This window comes from Peromyscus leucopus, chromosome 3, assembly GCF_004664715.2.
Source record: "Peromyscus leucopus breed LL Stock chromosome 3, UCI_PerLeu_2.1, whole genome shotgun sequence".
Lineage (NCBI taxonomy): Eukaryota > Metazoa > Chordata > Mammalia > Rodentia > Cricetidae > Peromyscus > Peromyscus leucopus.
Window position 1 is genome coordinate 28,081,501 of NC_051065.1, and position 23,547 is coordinate 28,105,047.

Here is a 23,547-nt window from a genome sequence, read left to right on the forward strand (position 1 = left end):
CACACCTTCAATAATGCCACCCCCTATGAGCCTACAGGGAACATTTTCATTCAAATCACCACAAATATAGATGCATTTAAACTAATATTTAATGATTTGGGGAAAATATCAAAAGGAGAAATTCAGACTCCAGATGGTTTTACATTTAAGTACTACGTTATAAATATGAAAATCTCAACTCTGATTCTGAACCTGAGGAAATACTAGAAGGTAACTAAAGAATAAATGGGTTACAAAGTTTCAATTTTTGTGTGATACTTGACTTAAATTTCAATCATTTCAGGATCTTAATTCCTTCTTTAAAATGAAAAAAAAAAACATAGTCTATATCAAGATTAAATTAAGAAAATACTCAACTTAGTGGTCAGTATTATTAACATTTTTACTTCCTTTTCTCCAGTGCAATAGACACTCCTCTGAGGACAAAGACTTACAGCCTGGTTTGGTTGCATATGCCTTTAGGCCCAGAGCTCAGGGAGTAGAGGCAGATGGATTTCTGAGTTCAAGGCTAGCATGGTCTACAGAGAGACTTCTGGGACAGCCAGGGCTATACAGAGAAACCCTGTCTCCAAAAAACAACAACAAAAACCCCAAAAACTTACTTTTCCTTATAGCCATATTATTCGCTGCAATTAACCAATGAATATGTGTTAAATTTTTGTAGTTATAAAGTTCTTACATCTGTGATGAGGGAATCACCTATAGCATGCTATGAAAAAGTTAAAATGTGTTATAACGTTATAAATTGAAAACAGTTCCTTCATTAAACATCATTTCTCAATTTTTTACACCATATAAAATGATGTAAACCAAAGAATATAGATGTGCTTTAAGCATTACAAAATAAAAGCTATAATATATTATTTTATTCGTGTTCTCAAAGAGGAATCTTTCGAGAATGTCAAATGATAGTGATCATGTTCTCCCACTATCTCTGCAATATTATTCTAAAGTGTAGAATGATGACTGAAACATAGGTGACCAGTAGGATATAGAGAAAGGGAAACAAGAGGAGATTCACAGCACTTCAGTCGTTCCTTAATTTGGTAAATACTCAATGAGTTCCTACTATATGCTTTCTGTGCTGAAAAACAGAAATGGATAAAACAGAGATGGTCTGCCCTTACAAAGCTCATAATTCAATAGGAAAGATCCTTTTTGTAATGATAGAAGTGCAATTTGTGATAAATGTAGTAGGAGAGAGAAGTACAAGGTACTTCGTGAATTGGGAGCTATCAGTTGGACCAAACCTATTTGAGAACAGGGAACATTTCCCTAGAGAAGCAAGTTTTCAACAAAGTCTAAAGAATGAATCCCTATTTGCCAGTTGACAAGGCCAAGGATGCAACTCTCCCTCTCCCCACTCCTCAGTGTGTGTGTGTGTGTGTGTGTGTGTGTGTGTGTGTGTGTGTGTGTGTACAAGAGTGCATATCCTGAGTCACAGGAAAGAAGAGGAAGATGGTGTCAGAAGAGAAGATAGCAATAACAAAGTACAGAGCAAAACTCCAATGATTTGGTTGGATCTTGAAAGGTGAGAGATGGACTGAGGCTAGAGAGCCAAGAAGAAGCCAGATCATATAGAGCTTTGGAATTTAACCTGAGAACAAGGAACCATTGCTCAAGGAGCATGATATTGTATTGTATGTATTTTATAAATAACTTCCACTATTGTGTAGAAAAAGAATTAGAAGACTAAAGGGGATATATAAAAAGAAGTATTGTGTTTTTTTCTGTTTTAGTACTGGATTTCACTGTGTAGTTCAAGCTGGACTGGAACTCCAGATCCTCCTGCCTCTAGCTCCTACACGTTGGAATTATAGGCATATGTCACCATCTCTGGCTATGATACTCTTAAAGTAGCCCAAAAGAGCATGGTGGTTATAATGGTTAGGACAATTAGTGCCATTATTTAAAAAGATAATGGATTCTAACTGGATGTACAGAGTAAGGAATAAAGAGGAGTCAAGGATCCTGACACCAGATAGATGATGGCATCATGTGCTTATGGGTGCATGCTAAAAGGGAAGCACAGTTTGGGACAGAATTAAGAGTCATCTTTGGGTAAGTTCAATGTTTGAATGCCATTATGCCACCCAAGCAGCAAATTCCACCATATAACTTTGTGTGGGAGAGGTGTGCATATACATACATGTGGACATACATGCAAGTGGCAGGGTGTGTGCACATGTGTGGAATTCGGAGATCAAGGGAACATGTGTGTGCATGCATGTAGAATCCAGAGATCAGGGTTGGGTATTTTCCTAAATTGTTCTCCACCTTATTTCCCGAGACCGAGTCACAGAACCTGACACTCGCTGATTCCTCTTGACCAGCTGGCCACCAGCCCCAAGAGGCCCTCTTGTCTTCACTCCCCCAGTTCAGGCATATTCGATGCCCGCTCTGCACTTAGCTTTCTTACATGAGTGTGGGGATCAACCTCAGGTCCCCATGCTTGCACAGTCAGCATCCCTGACTAAGGCCCCTCTCCAGCCCCATACATCAGGACTTGTACATTGTATTGTTTCAAGCAACAACAAGGTTGATAGAGAATAAGAAAAAAGTTGACTCTAAGGACAACATGCCAGGTTTGGTGAGAACTATCTGATTGTAATATGCAGTGGTCACATAAAATGGAACAAACATGATAGACTATCAACTGTATAACAAAGCTTTTTTTAAAACATGAATATACTGCAGTTTGATGTGTGCATACTATGTCAAACAATAGAGACTTCACACTCAAATATTTGGCAGAATTACAGAATTCCCCTCTTGGAAAGATAAGAATCAGAATTTATCTATGACCTCAAGACAGTCACAGACTAAATTATAGGTTTTATAATTTATTTTAGAGTACCGTAGTTAGCATCATCCTTCATTTTCTATGTTAATATTATTTTGTACATTTTAGAGATAATTTATCACTAGACTAAAAATGTAACTTGTAATGAGCAACATTTATTTCACTCTTTTTCAAATATTGTACATTAAAATAAACTTCTGACCATAATTATCCAGACTTGGAATCCTAGGTACGTGGCAGGCAGATGCTAGAAGGATGAGTAGATTGCCTTATAGTCTACATTCCTGTCCTGACAGCCTTTCTAGGGGATCCTGAGGAGCAGCAAGGAAAATGGGCTGGCTTAGCTGATCAATGGCACAGTAGAGTCAAGATGAGAGAAACTTGATGTGAAAAGGAGACAGCCACAGACCGGTACTGCCCTCTCCCTCCAACACATACCCACACTTGCCAGGCTGAAACCTGACCATTAGAACTGCAAGCTCCAAGTCACAGAGCCTATGTTGTTAACAAGGCCACCTTCCTACCTGACTGTGGGACACTGGTTCTTTAGCATTTCAGAGACTCAGCGGAATGCAGGACTGCAAAAGATGACCTCTATGTTCTTTCCAAGCCCCAACATCGAGAAGCTCTGGTATGTGAGAAACATCCTATAGCAGAAACCATGTTAAACAAGGGCAAAAGTCTTCATTTCTGAAGATTTCTAAAGTGTTAACTGTACCACTCAAAACTCCCCGCAGCTCTGTTCTGTCTTGGTTAGATGCCACATCCTCAGTGAGGTCTCCCCTGACCATATTCAACTTTGGCATCTTTCCCTACCCACTGCCACCAGTCTCCATCCCCTTTCCATTGTCCCCAGCGCACTTTCTGTCTTTGAACACACTGAATCACATTGCCTAGATGCAAGAACAACTACACCCCCGCAGAGGCTTTTGTTTGCTGGTCATTATACACTGTGCACTCTAGGACAGCATATAACATCTAGGAGGTACTCTCTCAGTTGTTAACATTGTTGAAAGGGTGAGTGAAGCCCTCATGCAAACGGTTTCAGAAAAGTACTTCTAACACATTTCAATTGCAAAATGAGATGCAACCAACAATGTACTAGAACAATGCTTTTTGCTCATGGAAGTATATTTTGAATAGAAATATCACCTGAAATAATACAAAAACTGGAAAAACAGAAATGAGCGAACACAGGCTCATTGAACTGATTTAACCTTGTTCTCAAGAGAAAGTTCATTTGAGATTAGGCAGGTTCAAAGTCCATGAGTCATAAAGCAATTGAAAAAACTAAACAGGAAATGATGCTTTTTATGAACTCTGCCAAGAGTAAAAAAATAACTTTTAAAGATAATGTTGTATTTACATCAGGAATTTCTTAGTGCTGATGTCTGAGGGTAAAAGGTTGGCTATAAACTGAGATAAGAATGAGCTAGATACACACTAGGATTGCTACAACTGAGTGGTAACTGAAGATCTAAAGAAAGTCCTTTTAGGAGTCATCTTGACAAAAAAATTGCTAAGGGGGTAAGAAAGCTATTCATATTATTTTGTGTATCATGATTTTTGAAACATAGTCCTACTATGTATCCCAAGTTGGCTTTTAATTTTTTTATTTTTTTTATTTTTTTTTTTATTTTTTATTTTTTTATTTTTTTTGAGACAGGGTTTCACTATGTAGCTCTGGCTGTCCTAGAACTCTTTGTAGACCAGGCTGGCCTTAAACTCACAGAGATCTGCCTGCCTCTGCCTCAGTGCTGGGATTAAAGGCATGAGCCTCCACCGTGCCCAGCTGGATTTGAACTCTTGATCTTGAGTTTATCTCCTAAGTGTTACTAGTGTGCACAACCATGCCCAGCTCACATCTCATTTTGAACTGAAACTCTTAATTAAAATTACTCACTAGTACATTAACAATGGTAACAGCACAAGTAACCACCTTCAAATTTAACCATTCAGATACTAAGCAACTGCTTTTCATTCAGTAAGTTATTTTACAAACGAGGAATTTGAGTCTCAAGAAAAATAAGTTTCCCAGTGTTAGCCAGAACTTACCCACTCTCCTGCCAGTTGCCACAACTGCTCTGGACACTAAGGTGTGAGGGTCAAAGGGACCAAGGAGTTTGAGACATCCAAAGACCAGAGACAATTGAATTCAGTTTGATACTAATATCCATATTGTCTACTAGCATGCTAGACTACCTCTTGTTTCTAATTTTTTTAGGATGTTTTACTAAATGGCAAGGTTTACTATTGGCATCACTCAACTGAAGGTGTATTTCCGTAGATTCTAAAAACATATATCTAATGTATATATCCTAAATCATCTTGTTTCTTGGCAGACATCATTGGCATCGATTGGCACAGAATTCCCTTGAGTATTTCTCTGAAATGGATGAATAAGTTCAGTTTGGTTTGCAAAAGCTCATGCACTAACATTACCCTAATGATTTTTCATCCCTAAGCTCCTCACCCCACAAACAGAGCCTAAAGGGATTTGCACCTGTTTGTCATCTGCAGCTAACAAAGTGCCCACTACATAGTAATCAACAATTGTAAGTGAAGGATCAAAAGGAAATGACTCCCCTGCTAAAGTCCTTCTATTTGCCCGGATATATTTTAAAATCTGAAGTAATGCCTTTAATGGAATTTAGTCTCCGAGTTCACTGAACTACTTGTGCTGTGCTTTCATTCAGCATTAAAGAGGTACAATTCCAACTTCTAGGAACTTAAACTCTTCTGAGGTACAACAATTAAGTCCTTAATTGTTCTTCCCTGCTTCTGTCTTCTTCAAGTAGCTACAGCCAGTGTGTACTCTGGGAAGTTACGATCAGATCTATGTTTCTTGAAGACATAGACCCTTGTGTTGTCTCTGATTTAACAATGTTGAAATCCATGCTTTGAGAGGCTGAGTAACTCGAGCCTACTCCTTTTTTCTATCAATCTCTTAAAAGTCTTATAGTAGGTTTAGAAGACAGGGCCTTCCTCAGGGGGATGATTTTTCTAATGGAGTTTGAAAGATAATCCTAGAGAATCTTAGAGGAGATGCCTTGTGACAAAGGAATCCCTAAATACACTAAAGATAACTCAGGCAGCTAACCTACTAGTCCAACTTCAGTAAATTGTTGCTAACTAATACCTAAGCAAGGGTATTTTTTAATAAGAAGATATGTAATCTTTATGTGAACCACAAATAACAAACAATCCATCCTCAGGTAAAATACTGGTAATTATCAAGTTAAAATCAAGGCTAATTAGGAGTAGGTGAAGGGTAGAAATTATCTCTGCCCAGAGTACATTAATAAATCACTTAATTTTAAATTGAGTTACTTTATTGTGACCACCATTCTGCTTGAGCTGTGACTGTTACATTATAGGCTAAAAGACAACAGGACAACATCTTTGGAAATTACCAAATTTAAAAGTTTAGCTTTTTAAAATAAAAAATTATATTTATTTATTTGTTTGTGAGCATGCGTACAGAGGTCAAAGGTAATGTGCTGGAGTTGTTCTCTTCTTCTATCATGTGTGTTCTGGGAGTTCCACTCACTTTCTCAGCCTTGATGGAAAGAGCCTTTGCCCAGCCAAGAGTTTACATTGTTCTAATGCAGGACATTAAGAAGCAGTCTAGAGGTAATGTGAGTTGGGGTACAGTCATCCCATGTCCTTGTCACTTAGATAGTCATATGTCTTTCACACATAAAAATCAGTTACACATAAACGGGTGGACACTGTAACATTGTGCATCCTTTATTGTTAGCAGAAGTAAATCATTTACTTTGCACTGGGATCCTATGAGATAGTCTTTCTGTCTCAAGTCAAATAAGTTCATCAAGGTGAATATTGCTCCTCTTTCAGGATATATTAAATTTAGACTCAAAGTAGCTAAACAGAAGAGCTGGGAGAAGAAGAGGAAATTTATTCTTACAGAAATCAAGGAAAGAGACACAATTTACAAGAGGGCCATGAGCAGAACTTGAATAATTAGAAGTCTTGAGAGAGTACATGTTAGTTTTCCATCGTTGTGATGAACTATCTTAGAGAAACAGTCAAAGGAGAGAGAAGGTTTATTTTGATACATGATTTCAGAGATGTCAGTCCACAGGCTAGGCAGAAGTGGAGACCATTGCTGGGATTACATGGTACAGCACAGGTGTTCACATCATGGCAGTTAGAAAAAAGGGATAGTTATTACAATACTTCCAAGTTCTGGGTTTGATGCTTATCAGCTATGTGGTTTTTTAGCAAATAATGTAGACCTGTTTCCTTCACTGGGAACTAAGAATAGCAATAATAATAATAGTAACAACAGCTTCATCAGTTCTTGGGAGGATTAAATGAGTTTATCCTTCTGAAGCACTTAGTGCAGTTTCTCGTGTATGACCAGTGCTTAAGAAACGCTAGTTACTACTGTTCCTTAAGTGTGCACAGCACCGAATATAGGAGAGATGCAGTCTCTCTAGTTGGAAGAGTAAAGACAGAGCAGAAGAATAAACAAGACTAGAAATGCTGAGGATGAACCTGAGGGTGTACATTTGCCCCAGGTAGACTACGGTGCTGTCCATGAGCGCAGCCAATTAGAAAGAGAAAAACAAAAGGAACAAAAAACTAGTGACCTATTAGAAAGTCTGTAACAATATTAGTTTTAAAAAAATCAGTAACATGTACCCTCCTAAAAGAGTCAAAGCAAGGACATTTTTGGGTAAAAGGGGGGGTGGCTTTTAAATATATTAAAAGAAAAAGTTACACTTTCGCCTTCTGCAGAAACAATGACAGGCTTTGCTTTTTCTCAATACTTGCAGCAAGTCCAGAGACAACTTGAGTCAAATAATGCAAATTAGAGGTTACAAACAACTACTTTCCTTATGTTTTACAAAAGAAGGAAGCACTCAAGGGATTTAAAACTGCTCTGTGAATTTGTATTGGGAAGACTGCATTTATTTACTTCTGGTCGGTTTGAAGAAAATCACAGGAAGAATATAAAATGTAAACACTGAAAGAAATAGCGACTAAAGTAATGCGTTAAAAGTTACGTTCAATAATCCAAATTGAACTGTAAGAATCTCAAATGCCCTGGAGGCACATGGACATTGTTTTGATAGCTAACAGTTCAAAATACTACATATTTTTAAATACCATTTCTACACCGAAATGATCCATTTATAAATTGGAAATTTATATAGTGGAAATCTGTTTTATTTTATTTTTTAAATAAAAGAGATAAGCCGATGTACCTGAGAAACTGAAACATACTGAAGAAAAGCTCCTGCACAGGGATTCTCTTCAAGGAAGGGAACTAGGCAGCGTCTGCACCCATTGTTTAATTGACTATTAGACGTTATGCATAGAATGTGTCACGTGCAGAAGGCCAAGTGCAGATCTACACACACTCAACTAACTCTATATATGGACGCATGTGTAGCCTTGTAGAAAAGCGACTCTTAGAAGTGTGTCTCTGATGATTCGGGGTATTTGAGTTTGTCAACTCGACCTTTGCGAGGGAAAACCAGACAGTGCTTTTCATCTAGAAGTCCGACCTGTTTCGCAATTTCTCCTGCAATAATCCTTGAGTCAAGCTGGGCCGGGAGCTGGTTAACCTCCTGGTCAAGCTCTCTGACTGGGCGGGACTTCGCCTGGGCGTAGGTTGAGCACACCAAGTGTACTCTCCTGTCCTCAGAAAACCAAGGCTCAGTCAAGCAGCGGTTTGCAGGAGCTTCTGCCAGCATCTTCCCAAGCTCCGCTAAACTCGGGGTCGCTTCTTCCAAATTCCACGTCTTGGCGGACTTTGTGAAGAAAAGCTGAAGGTACAGACATGAGAGGTGGACAGTTTCCCGGAAGGGTCGGCTGCTCGGGATGCCCGAGCCTGGTCCAGGGGGCAGGGGCCTCGGAAGTCCGTGGAGACCAAGTGGCGACAGCCCCAGTCGCCCTGGGAGTCCCTGAGGCGGTGTTTTCGGCGCCAGCCCCGCGCTGTAGATCCTGCTGCCCAGCTCCGAGCAGGGCGGGCCGGCAGGATCCAGAGCCCAGCACCCGGTCCACGTGGGTGACCCGGGAGCTCCCCGGATCCCCGGGGTGAGTTACCTCCAGGCCCGGTCCTGTGAGCACCAGGGCGGGGCTTCTCCTCCCCGCTGGGCTCCCCGCAGGGCAGTGAGGTCAGCCTAGGCTCTGGACCCCGCGGGCATGTATTTGGCTGATGAACTGTGTTTTCTCCCCAGGTCGTGATGGAGCTTGAAGAGGACCTTAACGGAGGAGCAGACAAGAACTTCTCGAAGATGGGCAAAAAGAGGTAGCCAGATTGTTTCACTTTCGTACTTGACATGTCTTGTACGTTTGAGCAATTAGTTTGTAGCCTCCAGCACCGCACTAAATGAATAGTGGTTGTTATTTCAGCCTTCAGAAACGTAAACCAGCTACTGAAAGGAACTTGCCTGCTTGGAGCAGTCCTTCAGATGTGTGTGACTGACCGAGGCTGGGAGGCTCCTGTTCAGCCTCTAGACCAGCCAGCCATGGCTCACACCTTGTTAGTTTTACAACCTCAGTTTTATGAGCACTGTTGATCGCTCATACATCTGAACCACATGCTGCTTGGACTCTACTGTGGTCCATTATCTTGCTTCTGATAAAGCAACTCCGTAGATATCGCCTGTTTGTGGCAGAGGAAGAAAGGCAAAAATTACGTTTGGTTTATCTCTCAATGGCTGTTTCTGTATAAAATGATTGTATTAGCACAGAAAGAAAGAAGTCGTATCTTTCATTCAAAATTCTACAAATTAATGTTGCCAGTCTAGAACCTACTTATAAACTACTATAGGCAGTCTTCAGTCCCCATAATACCCTTATTGTTGTCCCAACTCTATGTCTGACCTAACATTCCTATGACTGTGTATGTATTAACCGAACAGATCTCAAGCTTCTATTAACCCACAAGTTAGAATGTCATCAGATAACATCTGAGACCAATAACTTGCTTGCCTGATGAACTCACCGAACACATCTAAGTGTGCTGATTTATGACATTATAATTCATTTTCAGTCCACCAGAAGGGAGAGTAGAAATAAGCTCTCTTTGTGACATACCTGGTTTCTAAATACCATTGCTCACTACATACCTCCGTCTGGGCTTGGTCTGAAGCAGACACAACCATGGGACACTTCTGTCCTTTAAGAAAAGCCAGTGTCACAACAAAAGGGGGATTCTAGATTAAGAGATCCTAAAGAAACATGACCAACCAATGTGTTGTGTGAGCTCTGACTAAATCAGAGTTCAGTAAAGAAGAAAGGAAGCACACTTAAGAACTTTGTGGTTGGATTTTAAATAATCTCAACATTGAGGTTAAGTTTCTTAGGTATGATAATGGTAGTGGAATATATGAATACCGTAATATTTGTAGCTTAATAGTTTTACAGAATATTAACAATTAATAACATATTCTTTGTATGAATAAATATTGTCAAATATTAGTAATTTATTAATCTAGGTGAATTATTTACTAACCTTTATACTTTCCTGTTTATTTCATATTTCAATAATAAAAACTTTAAATAAACAAGGAAGACATATAGTAGAAGGAAAGTAGCCTAAATTTTGCCTTTTTTTTTCTTAAAAAAAAAAAAGTAGTTTGCTGGGCATGGTGGTGCATGCCTTTAATTCCAGCCTCATCTACAGAGCTAGTTCCAGGCCAGCCAGGACTACACAGAGAATAGTTTAAAGAATTGCATTCCTACACAAACACTTGACATTTGAGTAAGTATGAGGCCATGTGGAAGGAAATGGGAGTGTCCAGTCCTGCATAGATCTTCATTTTGGTATTAGTGCCATCTTTTCCTACAGTTCTTCATCAAACAGAATTTGTTTGTTCGTTTGTTTAACAGTTCTTATGGAACTGCTCTTCACTACTGATTTCAATCTGTTCTCAATCTTATGTTTTATAAGGATCATAAAGAAGCATTTAGTTTTGTTGACAGAAAATGGTGGACTAATAGTACTACCTGGATTATATGCATTTGCATATATTCTTCACAAAAAAATGATGTATTGGTTTTTTGTTTGTTTGTTTCATGATATTGTTGTTCAACACCGAGGCCCTGAATATTCTATACAAGTGCTCTAAAATGATGGTTGGCACTTCTGTAAAGATCGGTTGTGCTGATGGGATAGAGAATAATCTAGTAGGGCTGACAATTGGTATAAAAGCACATTTTCAAGTCATACAGTATCTTAAAAGTCAGAGGAAGTATCCTACAGCTTGGAGCTTATCCCCGTGACTCAGAAGTTTAAATCTTGGGTTTTGTTTCAGCTATGGGACTTCACTCTTCTGCAATTTTCTCATCCCTAAAAGAAAGATAAAGTTTGCCTTCCTCAGAATTGTTTACAAATTGCATGGGTGAATGCTTACTTAGTGCCTGGGATATTAGTATAACTTCTCCAAATAGCATCGGTTTAGAGAATGGGAGCTTAAAAAGCATAGAACTAAGACTCTGCCATTTATGGTTATTGTCCTCTTCATATTGTGGATTCTGGGATACTGAATGAGCCTGCCCTGAGAATGAAGTGGAACCAAAGATGTCTGTTTAACAAAACTTCTTCATTTAATGAAACTGAAGATATTTGTGTATAGTACATCCGTTGTCCATCTACATTAAGCCAAGTGCAAGCAACCTCTGACCTTTTTCTTTAGAAAGCTTTTTCTTGGCACTGGGAAGATGGTTCCGTCTGTAAAATGCTTGCCACGAAAGCACAAGGACCTGAGTTCTAACCACAAAAACCCACATTGAAAAAGGCAGGCACCATCTGTGCCGTGCCTGAGGTCCTAAGGGTTGGTGACCAGTGGAGCCAAATTAGCAAGAGCCAAATTCAGAGAGTGTCTGAAACGTAAAGTGGAGAGTGGTTGTGAACAGTATTGAATCTGGATTTTTTTAAAATGCCATTTGGTCCAAGGGAAAAATACAAATTTACTTTTTGAACTTAAAAATGCATGTAAAAATAAGGCTTTCTATTCTAACAGTGTTGCTACATAGGAACAATAAGACTCGGTATGGTTAGTTTGCCTTTAATCTTAGGTGGCGGTTATGTATAGTGAAAATGGGTTAATCATTTGCATCTGGGCTCAAAATAAGAATTGACCCTGTATGTCCAAGGATAGCTTTTTGAGTGTTTACAGAGCATCTTTTCTAGATTGAATTTCTTTCTATAATGGTTCACTTAGTGCTGCAGATCACCTTTCACAATTAGATTTTCTCCTAGGCTGATTGAATTACTCTGTGTCTTAGGCTAGTTGTGTTCAGCATCTGAGCATCACTGTGCTCTATTCGGAAAGAGCAACATTCAGTCTATAGATAGGATGCCTATCACCACGATTACTCAGATGACAATCAAGGTGGTCGATACTAAAAGCATTAATAATTTTGTAATTGGAATAAAAAAGCAAAACTTTCCTTTTAGTGTGTGTTTTTCTCATTGTAAAAAGTATGTGTGTGTGTGTGTGTATACACAATGTAAAAAATTAAGAAATATCTAAGGTACAAAGAATGTATTTATATAAAAATTCTAATTCTCATCAATAACAGCACACTGATAGATTTCCAAGATATATGCAAACATATTTACATTTAAACACATAAATATCATACTATTATGTTTTTGTTGACTAATATAGACATGAATTTTATCTTGCTGTTTAACAAAACTCTGTAAATTGATTTAGTAATTGTAAGGTTTTGTATAGTTTTTAAAGTTTTGTGTAATTATTTTGCTATATTTTCAGTAAAAAGGAGAAGAAAGAAAAGAAACCAGTGGTCAGTGTGTTTACAATGGTGAGTTTTGAATGTATTACTAAAATCCTTTCATATTTATCTCCTCCTTTTGTCCCCTAGAGAAGAGCTAAATCATCTGTTATAGTATTTCCTTGGAGACTATCGTAATGAGGAGGTAAAGCTAGATTAAAGTTCTCCTATTTTCAAGGGAAGGCTGTTTATAATTTGATGTTTGAATTGTGGTTTAGTAAGCACACCTTCCTGCCTGAATTTCAGTATTCGCTTTGTGAGTTAGGTCTCTTTGATCTATGGCCTCCATAGACAGCTTTCCTCCTCATGATCTCTGCCATCTGGATATGGGACACGGGTACATTGCATGACATTTTTAATGTCCCTTATGTCCTGGCAGGGTCAAAGTCCCAAATACATATAATAATAAAAGGTAGCAATGGTTTATTTATTACTCTGATTTAGCATATGCCATTATTCTTCTGTGCTGAATAGCTGAAAGTGGAAAACTTGAAAAATTATGTAACTGTTTAGTTTTCTGGTTGCATACTAGTTGTTTGAAAGCATTTTTAAAAACAGACAGACAGAGACAGATACACATACAGACACACAAATATAGAGTTTGAATGTGAAGTAGCAATAATCTCACATGTATAGCAATATGTACTAGACATTGTTATAATTACTTCCCATACAAACTCATTTAATCCTTAAGCATTTTCTTGCCTCCAAATACCTAGTAAGGTGAGGATGAAGGGAAGGTACTCTAAGCCTTTTCAGGAAGTGCTATACTTTCTTAGGTGTTGTTCTAGTTACACTGATGAAAAGCAACATGTGGAAGAAAAGATTTATTTCATATTTTAGCTTACAGTCCATCACTGAGGGAAGACATAGTAGGAGCATGAAGCAGAAGCCGTGTTGGAAAGTTGCTTACTGGCTTGCTCCTAGTTCACATACTTTTCTTACAGCCTAGACCCACCTGTCTAGGGATGGTGCCTCTCACAGCGGGCTGAGTCTTCCTATATCAATTAGCCATCAAGAAATTGCTCTACAGATATGTTCATAGGCCAGTCCCACTGAGGCAGTTCTACAGTTCGGTTCCCTCTTCTTGGATAAGTCAGGCTGACAACCAAAATTGGCCAATACAGTCATCCTTCTCTTGTCCCAAAGAACTGATGTAGAAAACTGAACCCTAACCTCTCTATAAAACCTACAAACATAGGGATCTAATCAGAAGGGTTTAGGGTAAAATTCTAATACTATTGCAATGCTTATTAGTAGTTTCTAGGTAAAAGTTAAACGTGTGTGTTGGGGATTTCAAAGGACTCTGAGTCTAATGACTTATTAGGGTGACTCAGAACTCAGGATGTTGCCATACTCACAACTAAGATTGGGTAATGTACTCAGCAATAATCCCATCTTAGATAAACCTCATTGGCTATGATGTTACCTCTCTGAAAAGCTGCAGTTAAGATTTATTATAGCAAAAGAATGCAAAGCAAAACAGTAATGGCAAAAGTCACATGGAGTGAGGTTCAGAAGAAATCAGACACAAGCTCTTAGAGTCACCTACTCAAAACACCCTTTCCCCAGCAAGGAGTTGTCAGCTGTAACAGCAACAGTGCCAAGGTTTTCACTGGGGGCTGACTATTACGGAACCCTCGATCTAGTGGGTAGATTCATAAGGAAAGCAAGTCATTCAGCGTAATCCACACTGCAAATTGGCCACAGTTACCAGTTGCAATGATAGAACCTTCCCAGATCCACGTTCTAGATGCCAGCCAAGCACCAATCATCCAAGTAGTTTTTTTTAAGTATTTCTGGACTCTTTCTGCTCCCAGAGTTAATTTATGTTTACTAGGAGAACTTACAAGTCTGGAGAGAATAGTTACAGAGTTTAACAACTCACTCAAAATTTATACTAGGTTTCACTGTATGTCAGGCTTCATTTTAGGCTTTTCAGAAACACAAATGTAGACTAGACTTGAAATCAAGTGGGGAAACTAGGAAAGTGGAAGTAAGTAAAAGCAGGAAAAACCTAAGTTGTCTGCAGTTCCTACAAAGTAAACTCCTCAAAGATTACACACTCTCTTATCATTTGTGGCAGATTTAACTCGAAGCTAGGTTGTGCATCGTTATTAGTCCCCATTGTTCTGAACAGACAATAAGATCCTGTCAGGAACCAGCCATTTGTAAGCACCTTCCATGCATTGTTCAATTTCAGTTTGTGCTGGTCAAGCTCCTCTTATCCTTATGCATTGCTGGGCAAAATGCACACTTAAAAAATTAAGTACTGCGGGGCAGTGGTGACGCACCCCTTTAATCCCAGTACTTGGGAGGCAGAGACAGGCGGATCTCTGTGAGTTTGAGGCCAGCCTGGGCTACAGAGTGAGTTCCAGGAAAGGCACAAAGCTACACAGAGAACCTTGTCTCACAAAAACAAAAAAAGAAAGAAAGAAAGAGAGAGAGAGAGAGAGAAAGAAAGAAAGAAAGAAAGAAAGACAGACAGACAGACAGAAAGAAAGAAAGAAAGAAAGAAAGAAAAAGAGAGAAAGAAAGAAAGGAAGGAAGGAAGGAAGGAAGGAAGGAAGGAAGAAAGAAAGAAAGAAAGAAAGAAAGAAAGAAAGAAAGAAAGAAAGAAAGAAAGAAAGAAAGAAAGAAAGGAAGAAGTCCAGTACTGAACTGTAAGTCACGGTTACCTGTTATAATGGAAGGCCCAACTTTTGTCCAGTTATGCAAGTAGATGATTACTTTTAAAAACTGTAATTGTTTATGACAGCTTATGATTGGTTAAAATGTAAGCTCCCTGAAGCTGAAGAGTTCTTTGTTAATGCTGTTATCTTATGACCATCTGGTCATTGAAGACTTTGCCTCCTGGCTTAGCGTCTTCCTTTCCAATCCTGATCCTCTTACTCACTCTGTGACTTTTATTGTTGTATGAATAACCACTCCTTGACCTTTATAACATTAACCATCTTGCAAACCTACCTGAATTTGCATCTGTTCACTCTGTTTTTCATGTTAAAACACTGATGCCCAGTTTCTGTGGCTTGCTTGTTTAGGCAAAGTCTTACTGTGTAGTCCAGGCTGGCTTGAAACTAACTCATATTCCTGCTTCCTTAGGAGAGGTAATGTGATTAGCCACCACCCCCGGCCGGGTTCTTACAACACATCACTTACTTGAACTTTGGTTCCCACCTATTTGCCCTTTCTAGGCCTGGCACAGCTGTTATCGACCTCTTTCTTCCATACCCCATCTGTGTGAGTGGAATTTGCCACACTGTCAAGTCTCTTCCATCTGTGTTGCTCCAATGTTTTGGGACTTGGTTTCTACTCCCACCACTTACTTAATTTAGTGGACATTTGAAAACTCTGTCTGACCTCAAAGCTGCCCTTGTCACTGGCCACCAAACTGTATCTGTGATGATATGGTGTGGTTTCTTCCCACCTCTGGCTTCTGGAGTCACCTTTGCCTTCTAGGAGTTTCTCAATCCTTTATCCCCTGAATCACTGACGACGATGGCATTCATCTGCTTCTACACAGACATTTTCAAATTATGTTTTGATCCTCAGGCAGAACCTTCTTCCTCATTTCTCTGTCTTCTCTGCACTAACAATGATATTCCTTACCAATTGGTAACATTCCTCCTTTGGCAGCTTCCTTTACCTACGCTCGAGTCATGCTTCTATTTTAGTAACATTGTAAGCCCAGACTCTATAGTCTTTGACTCAGTTACAACCTCCAGCCTCCCCACCCATACTCTTCCTTTGTCAATTATACTAGGGTGAGGACCTTGGTCCTCTCCTCCTAAGACAGCATCTGTCTATGATGTCATAAGCTCAAATATATCAGTTTCAATTACAGTTTCTGATTCTTTCTAAGGAGAGTTTGCTCCTTTGTTGTCTCTCTTTTGGCACTGTGATTCATTTTTAGTGCTACCACAGAAAATACCACTAGATAGGTTGAAGACAAACAAATGTATGCTTTTCCGGTTCTGGAGTGAACTAAAATCAAGGCATCAGGAGGCTTGCACTCCTTCTGGAGGTTCGTTGGAATGTGCTTCCTTCCCATTTTGAACTTCTAGGGTGCAATTACATCTCTGTGTCCCCTCCTTGTGTCCCTCTAGCCTCTGAACACCCTCCTGCCTTGGAAGCACCTCTGTGATCACAGTGGGTCTACCTGGATGCCCCAGGATAATCTTCCCAAATCCATAACACCTGCAGTCTCTTTTATCACATCAGACAAAGCAAGAAAGCATATTCACAGACAGGGTCCCAGGGTTAGACTGCACACATGTTAGGAGTGACATTCATTTGTCTCTCAGCCTTAGCAAGGCTTTATTCTCTCAGCCACTCTTTCTTCTGGCATCTGTGCTCCAGTTTGGTTCTTCTCAACACCTACCAGTCAGAGTCATATAGGAACATCAGTTCCTCCCTTCAAATGTTCTACAGCTTTTCTTCTCTGCTTAAGGGTTGTAATGCTTTTTCCTTTTTCCTTAAGGGAAATTTTGGAGTGAAAAAACCAAGCCATTTTCTAATACACAAACCACTTACGGTTTGGCCTGTCTTATTTATGAATTGACCACAGAAAGATCTTCTGCCCTCTCTGTTCTTACTGTAGTGTTTGCTCCTTAATGTATACCAGCCTCACATCTACCCAAGCATCTTTGCATGTGCTCTTCTGACCTGAATGCTTTTTTTAGAGATCCCCACATAATAAACTGCATCCTTCCTGTGGCTGTTCCCTGACCTGTCTAAACTCACTGACCTGTCAGTCACCGTCTCAGTCTGAAGTTACAGCTTCTAAATGCTTAACCACTTCCTCACTTCTGACATTTCTTCTTCCTGAATGTGTGCTCATGAGAGTGGGCTGTTTTTACATCTTGTTCCCTTTTGCTCCTCAGAGGTCTAGAACAATGCCTAGAGACCTAATAGGTACCCAGATACTGAGTGGATAGTGACCATATCTATTTCTAATTAGCAACTGCACACATTGTATGCCTTCTAAGGACGGGTAACCTGTGTTGTCCACTGTTATTGCCAGTACTTAAAACCAAACGTGAATCTTAGTGTATCTTGTTAAAGAAATTTAAAATGTTGAACCCAGTGATCGCCCTCTCTAACCCAGGGGTCACAGTAAGGTCACATTGCTAATCATGCTGTGAACATTATCTCAATTCCTTTCCTGCCTGTGGCATCCACCTTTTTCCTGGGATGACTCGCCTCCAGCCTTCAATACCAGTCACCTTTGTTTTGTGTTTGTGGCTTACTTTCTCTGTCCTTTCTGCCAGGCTCTAGCCAAATATTTTTCAGTTCCTTTTTATTTTAAAGGCCTTCACCTATAGGCAGTTAATACCTTTTTCCAGTCTTATGTTACACCTGATATGTTACAACTTTGTCTGCTTATTCTTTGACTGTAAATTCTTATTGTTATGTTTGCAAACTAATTATAGTAATGGGGTATTTTATGTTTCATACTACCTTCTTGATAAAAGTTTCTGTATTGCACTGTAATCTTTGTAACAAGTGTGTGAATTTATTTTAATTTTATAAATACCAAACCTGAGGCTCAAATTCTTTAAATTGTAATATAATTACATAATGTCCCCCCATTCCCTTTCCAACTCTGTATGCCAGCCCCTCAAGTTCCTGGCCTCCTGGCCACGTTGCTTTGTAAATACACATCGATATATAAATACAACCTGCTGAGTCCATTTAGTATTGTTTGTATGTACATGATTTCAGGACTGACCACTTGGTATTGGATAACCAATTAGGGGTTCATCCCCGAGAAAGGTTAATTCTCCCTCTCTCAGCAGTTCTTAGCCGTCTATAGTTCTTTCTGGAGGTGAGGTCCCTGTGAGACTTTCTCCATCCACACTAGCATGATTATTAGTGCTGTCCTTGTTCAGGCCTTGTTTAGGCAAGTCTAGTTGAGTAAGTTTCCCTGTCGTTACTAGGAGACACAACCTCACAGCAGATTCCCTGCTCCTATAACTCTTACAGGCTTCTGTCCCCTCTTTGCAGTGTCCCCTGCGAGAGCGACTCAAGGTTGCTAAGAGAGCCTCCACTCACACCCCACCCCCGTGTCTTCCCTCGTCAATTGTAAAGTTGAGACATTTGATGGAGACTTTCATCCTACTCAGCATTTTGTTACTGCTTCCCCCTTATCTCATTCTTTCTTCCAGAAGTCACAAAGAAATAAGACTCACTTTGTTATGTCTGTTGCTAGAACTCATTCTTGGCTCATTTATTCCAGTCTGAGATGAAGAGAAATACCTCTCCATGCTTTGGAAACCATCTTCTCTTCCCAAGTTTTACTTTGTAAAATTTCAAATATAAAAGGATAGAATGGGAAACTTCAGATTCATACACCCACCATGTATTTCTAATAATTATTAGCATATCTCCATGTCATGTTTCAGTTACAACCACAAATTTCATGCTTTTTCATATATAGCCTTCTCATTTTATTCATTTCAAAGGGTTTTCTGTAAAACTTTTCCTGAAAATATAATGTATTTATCCTATTTAGCAAAATGAGCAATACTTTCTTAATATGTTAATTTTTATGTTCAATTTTCCAGATTATCTAATAATTGTGTTTTACAGTTAATTTGTTCAAAATAAGACATTTGGTGACATCCTTTGTTGTTTTCTCTTTAGAGTGGCCTGAAAGGGATGCGCCAGTGGCCTGTAGAATGTCCTACCTGCTAGTCTAGCCATGTGACTCCCCTGTGACATCATTGGATTTTATTTTCCATGCTTGGCTTTTCCTATATAGAAGTTACATCTGACTATTCTATTGCATTCATATGAAACATTTTTAGCAAAAAAAATTAAATAGGGGAATTTTATATCCTTTATGACTCATGACTCTAAAAACATCAATATCAAGGTATTCCCCACTGTTTATGGTGCTCTTTGATGACTTGTTTAATGTGATGATGACAGCTCGTATACCCTCCTCTAGCAATGAAAAGGAATCCTACTGCATCCAGGGAATATCTTGCTTCTCTTACTAAGTTTGATTTCTATAGATGATATCCTTTCCCAGGTTACTGCAATAATTACTTCCTGTATTTTGTAGGCTATTACCCCTGTTTACTTCCTATGTTTTTGCCTCTTGTCTCTTTGTCTGGCTTACTCAGGGCATCCTGAAGTAGTCCCACTGACATTGTATCACAATCTACTAGTTACTTTTTCTCTTCCTCTTTTTATCCCAAGGTCAGGAGAAGTTAACACTCTATTTCTGTAGCTTTGTGTCCAGGTTTGTCTTTACTCCATGCATTTCTTTCTCTTTCTACATGACCTCATCCACTCCTGTGACGACTGCCTCAGATGGTGAGGGCTTTTCATCCTGGATAAGAATGCCACCAGCACTCAAGACTTTCCTACACTCCATCCTTTCAAACACTTGACTCTTCCAGGTCCCCCATCTCCTTGAAGTGTCCCTCTTAGTTAATATGCTTTATTTTTGTGCTTTCATAAATGAAACCTCTAACTTGAGCAACTTTAATCTCCTCACAGCTCATCTGAATCTATCTTGCTTCTGTTTGCCTTTCTTTCTGGCTAGAATGCCTTCCATCTTGCTTCTAAACATCTGCTTTCCCTTCAAAACTAGGAGGGAGTGCCATTTACTCTGATGGATTTCCACAGGGGGGAGAATGATCATTGGCTCAATTTCATGTCTGCTCTTTACACTTGCTGCCAAAGCATGCGGAATGCACACTGCCCGTACTCTTTGCTCTGTCTTCCTCCTGCCCTTCAAGCTTTCTGAAGTTAGGTATCTTTGGTATACACTCTGCGGCTCATATCTATCATTGAGTGAAATAGTCAGGAATTTGCACACATCACTTCCCTTGTTTTAATTTTGGCCAATGAGAAGTTCTAGAGGTGGAATATTGATGATAGTGATGATGAGTGAAATTTTTGTCTATCAATTATCTTATCTTCTTATTCTGAAGAATATGATATTTGATGTATTTAATAGATTCTTTTAAAAAAGATAATTTCTGCCAGGCATTGGTAGTGTATGCATTCAATCCCAGCACTCAGGAGGCAGAGGCAGGCGGATCTCTGTGAGTTTGAGGCCAGCCTGGTCTACAAAGCGAGTTCTGGGACAGTCAGCACTATACACAGAAACCCTGTCTGGAAAAAACAAACAAACAAACAAAAATTCCTACCTATTTATTCCTCTATATTTTTTTTAAGGGAGAAGACAGTTGCTTACACAAAATAAGGAATGCACTGGCAACATTTAGCCTGTAGTTCAACCAAACATGAAATATGCCCAGACACTATCCTTTCCTTCGGGGTTTAATTTGTAAAGAAGATGATGTTTTGAAAATTATGCCATTAACCCTCACTTAATCTCATTTGGTTACCTTTTTAGTAGCAAGAAATAACTTAAAGACAAATACCTAAGTACTGTAATATTTAATATATTTTTTTATCCCAAGCCTTAGCTTTCACTAATTGTTTTGGCTCCTGCTATGTGCAGTACCTTTCAGTGCTGGCCAGAGCTCTTTCTTCTTGTCTTTCCTTTCAGCTCTTCACTCCTCTTCACCATTGCTGAACATCTTTAGGGTTAGTTCTGTCTCATTCTGAAGTAGATATAAGCTTTAAAGTCTTGGTTTCTGTTTCCGTGTTTTTGTGTTCCCAGATCCCTGATCTTTACTTTGGTTCCCATTTTGTGCCTAGAGCTAAGAATTTTTACCTGATTTCCTCCCTGTATTAGAAAGCTCTTGACTATAGCTACATGGCTACACATGACAACCCCCTGCTTCCAAGTCTGTCCTGAGGACTCTCACGGGCAGTTTGGTGCTATTGCCTGATCCCTGCTCTTCGTGCTTCTTTCATTTCCTGCTTAGACTTTTTACCTGGTTTCCCTCCCATGATTACAGACATGCTACCTGGAGATAAATGGTACATTATGTGACAACCGTTTTTCTTAGAGATTATCTGCAGACTCTTGCAGTTAGCTCCATACTTTCTATTTTCGTTTTCTCATACTTTTTTTCTTTCAGTCCTTCACCAGTTTCTTGAGTCATTCTGCCCCTAGACAGACCCTGGGATTACTTACCCTTTCTTATGATATTTATCCTCCATCACTTTTTGGTTTCAGATAAGCCTTGCTTTCTTCTTGTATCTTGCCTATGATTAGAGAAATGGTACTAATCTGTAGTAGTCTTTCAGTATGACCATATTTTACCTCTTAGAGAAAAATGTTCTTGAGAAATATTCATCCAAGTAATTATTTTTCTTTTTCAAATATGTTGACGCTACTTTACAGATATAATAATACCATTTTGCAACAGCTCTTTAATCAAAAACAATTTTAAAAATTAGTAAAATGTTTCCTCTCTGGAGTCTTCAAGGGGCCTTTGGCATTCAGGACTTTTTCCATGAACTAAAAAGTGGTCTGTAGTCTTAGAAACTGAAGCAATAGTCGTGATATCTCAGATACCATCTTTTGAGCAACTTTTATAGTTCTCCCATATAAAAAGAGAAGACAGACTATTCCAATATGAAGAATTAAGACAGAACTCAATAAATGAATCAAATGCCCATTTTCTTTTTAATCAAGCTATTGCAGTAAGAGGGTAGAGGGCAAAGAGGCAAAGTCAAGAGGGTAACTTGGACTAGTAGCCAGTAGTCTGAAAAAAAGTTTGGATTTAAAAGAGGCTTTGGAGGTAGAGGGAAACATCCACAGAAATTACCCATGCCCATGCTCCTATTTTCTTCTCTTTGTAGTTTCGCTATGCAGGTTGGCTGGACAAGTTGTACATGCTGGTGGGAACTCTTGCTGCTATTATCCATGGAATTGCACTCCCACTTATGATGCTGGTGTTTGGAGACATGACAGACAGCTTTGCAAATGTAGGAAACTTCCTGTTAAACACTACTAATCAAAGTAAGTATTGTTTGTGGTACTGATTGTGTTGGAAACTTGCAAAAATCACTAACCTAAAGTAATTCTTTGTGGGGTCTTAATAAGGGTACACTACTGTGTTTAGTGGTCCAGGTGGTAGAGTGTGTGGACTCCAGCTCATCCCTGTAGCGAGCTTCAGAAGATGATACAAGCATTAGAGTAACCAGTGAAAGCGCTGACAGAGATATGTAGAAATAGAGAGGGACCTCTGAAGTAAGAAATATGCCATAAAGCCTCAGGGATAAGTACACAAATCTCATCAGGTCTTTGAATGGAAAGCTGGGATCATTAGTGAGGCTGTGACAGATTGACTGTGGGTGAAAGAGAAAATTCTAGAATGATTCTAAAGCATTTAGCCTGAGAAACTAGAAGAACATAAATAAATAAGATGAGAAAGGTGGGAGTCCAGTAGATTTTAGCAGTAGCAAATACCAGCAATTGTGTTTTGTATATTCTTACAGGTTAGGCTTTCTGGGAGCAAATCCGGGAATGGAGAAATGGGACCAAGAAAAATATAAAGAGGTTTGTTAGAAAGGATTTGTGAGAAAGGGTGAGAGCCGGTGCTCAGGAAATGTTTGCATAAGATAGGTGCAACAATTATCCTCAAAAACAGGAAGAGGCAGAGAATACTGAGTGTCAGAGTCCAAAAGCGAGTGCCTGAGGAGGTGGACTGTGAGGAAGTTCCTGCCCTTACTGGCCTCAGGTTCTGAATCTGAATTGTAGGCATTTTGTCTTTGGGATCAGGTGTGTCTAGTAAATCTTTAACTTTCTTGTTCTTGGTGTAATGAGAAGGGCACATGGGATTCCTGGTTCCAAACTGGCAAGGATTTTTTTTTTCCCCAAAGAATTGTTTTGTTTAGAGAGGCTACCATTGTACACATTTCCATCCTTTACCAAAGCCCAAACAAAATTTCCCAAAGGGAAAGGCATTGATAGTGAGAAACATTAAAAATGAAAGTTAAAAGGTGCTGGAGAAGTGTGGTCTGCAATGTTGAAATGCCGGCACTTTGTCAAGCAGCAACGGTTACCATTCGGTCCACACTAATGGAGA

At 39.2% G+C, this 23,547-nt stretch overlaps 1 protein-coding gene across 3 annotated transcripts in view; it reads left to right on the forward strand.

The window, feature by feature from the left end:
• The window catches only part of Abcb1 (ATP binding cassette subfamily B member 1), a 249,668-nt gene that overhangs the window by 64,326 nt on the left and 161,795 nt on the right, over nt 1-23,547 (forward strand). For 2 of the 3 annotated variants that reach the window (XM_037203536.1, XM_028862201.2), the window contains exons 2-4: nt 9,016-9,086; nt 12,565-12,613; nt 22,319-22,478. In XM_037203536.1, coding sequence (XP_037059431.1) covers nt 9,022-9,086; nt 12,565-12,613; nt 22,319-22,478 — 274 coding nt within the window. In that variant the 5' untranslated portion in view covers nt 9,016-9,021. Of the gene's footprint in view, nt 1-8,434; nt 8,608-9,015; nt 9,087-12,564; nt 12,614-22,318; nt 22,479-23,547 lie in introns of those variants that run through there. The other variant, XM_028862207.2, reaches the window with a different exon arrangement.